The 1,433-nt window shown below is 40.6% G+C and overlaps 1 protein-coding gene across 1 annotated transcript; it reads right to left on the minus strand.

The window, feature by feature from the left end:
* Positions 1-94: 94 nt before the first annotated feature.
* Positions 95-1,427, minus strand: LOC111664143 (GA-binding protein alpha chain-like). Its single transcript, XM_023418658.2, has 4 exons — positions 1,301-1,427; positions 999-1,193; positions 835-891; positions 95-252 (listed from the first exon to the last, which is right to left on the minus strand). The coding sequence occupies exons 2-4, from the start codon at positions 1,141-1,143 to the stop codon at positions 110-112; spliced, it is 345 nt and encodes a 114-aa protein (XP_023274426.2). The 5' UTR covers positions 1,144-1,193; positions 1,301-1,427; the 3' UTR covers positions 95-109.
* Between the last annotated feature and the right edge of the window lie 6 nt (positions 1,428-1,433).

A 1,433-nucleotide genomic window follows, 5' to 3' on the forward strand; every position in this document is an offset into this window, starting at 1 on the left:
TGACCGTTGTTACCTGGCACCAGAGAAACACCAGGGCATTTACGGTCAAATTAGTCATAAAAATTACATGCCATACATGCTTACATACAAAGGACATAAAAAGTCCTTGTCAGTAGTGTGTACTACCTGTGCGGTTGCCAGGTGAGCTGCGCTCCTCTCCTCCTGAAATACGTGGAGTTCTGGGGCCACGACTCTGCTTCAGTACCTTTATGGCGGTAGGTGTGCTCACCTGAGCTGGGATTATCTGCACAGCTGGAGACAGACACGGAAAAGTTACAGTGGATGTTTTGAGAAGTGCTGCATCTAAGTATTATTTTCATTATTGATTAAACTGCCAATTGTTTTCACAATTCTTTAGTATGACATGTCATACAACAGTCAAAAATTTTCATCACAATTTTCAAGAGCCCAAGGTGAGTTCTTTAAATCATCAACAATTCAAAACCCAAAAAATATTCAGTTACACATCATATGTGACAACATTTTTTTTTGAGAAACTGCAACTAGATATTGTTTGAAATATTTTCTTGAAAAATAACTGATAAAAAAAAATAAAAAATGATTTATCGATTATCAAAATCAGTTAGTCAGTTAGTTTTGAGTCTGACTAATGAAATAAATACTTATTTGACTGTGTTGTAAGTAGATGTGCAAGGAGATGATCGTTTGTCTCTCACATATTATATTTTTAAAATCACTTTGCATCTCGGTGGGTGAGAAAAAGAATGTACTAAGGTGAGCAACTTGTGATTTGCCATTGTTTACAAATGCAGGTTTAATAGTGTTAAGTATAAAAGTTTAACATTTTGGCAGATATTTCACTAGAACACTTACGTTGATCAATAGTGACTGTGGCGTCCCCTCCAGACTGGTCCTGGCTGGCCAACACATCTGAAATATATACAAGGGATAAGTTGAATTTTGTATAAAGCTCAAACTTGATTCTTTCTGTACAAATTGGTAAAAACCAAACTGTCATTAAACCTACAACTCCTTACATTTGCGTAAGAGTTCCAGGTGACTCCAGAGTATCTCTCCATTGGGCACTTTCTGAAGGAACTCGTCTTGGCTGAAAGCGCAGAGCTCTCGACCTGGGATGTGAATGCTGCCTATTTCCATCTCGTCAATGTTAAACTCCTTCATCACCCACACGGCCCAGTGGATCACCTGGTCAGCCGACCACAGCACGGGGTCTGAGGGGAGAGAGAGAATCCTCATGTATGAACAACCACATTTATTAGTCAGCACGTTAAGGATTGTTTTCCACCATAGTAAGATGTTTCATTTTTGGGCTCCTCACCATATGGAATTCCCAGCCGGACCTGCTCTTTGCGGTAGCCTTCAAGTGCTGCAGCCCAGCGTGTAACCTGTTCTGACGTCTCATCAGAGAGGCCAGACCTCTCCACAGCAATCAGCTGACCCTCCTCCACCAG

Source organism: Seriola lalandi, unplaced genomic scaffold, assembly GCF_002814215.2.
Source record: "Seriola lalandi dorsalis isolate HSWRI2012SDOR001 ecotype SW California unplaced genomic scaffold, Sedor1 jcf7180001959896, whole genome shotgun sequence".
Lineage (NCBI taxonomy): Eukaryota > Metazoa > Chordata > Actinopteri > Carangiformes > Carangidae > Seriola > Seriola lalandi.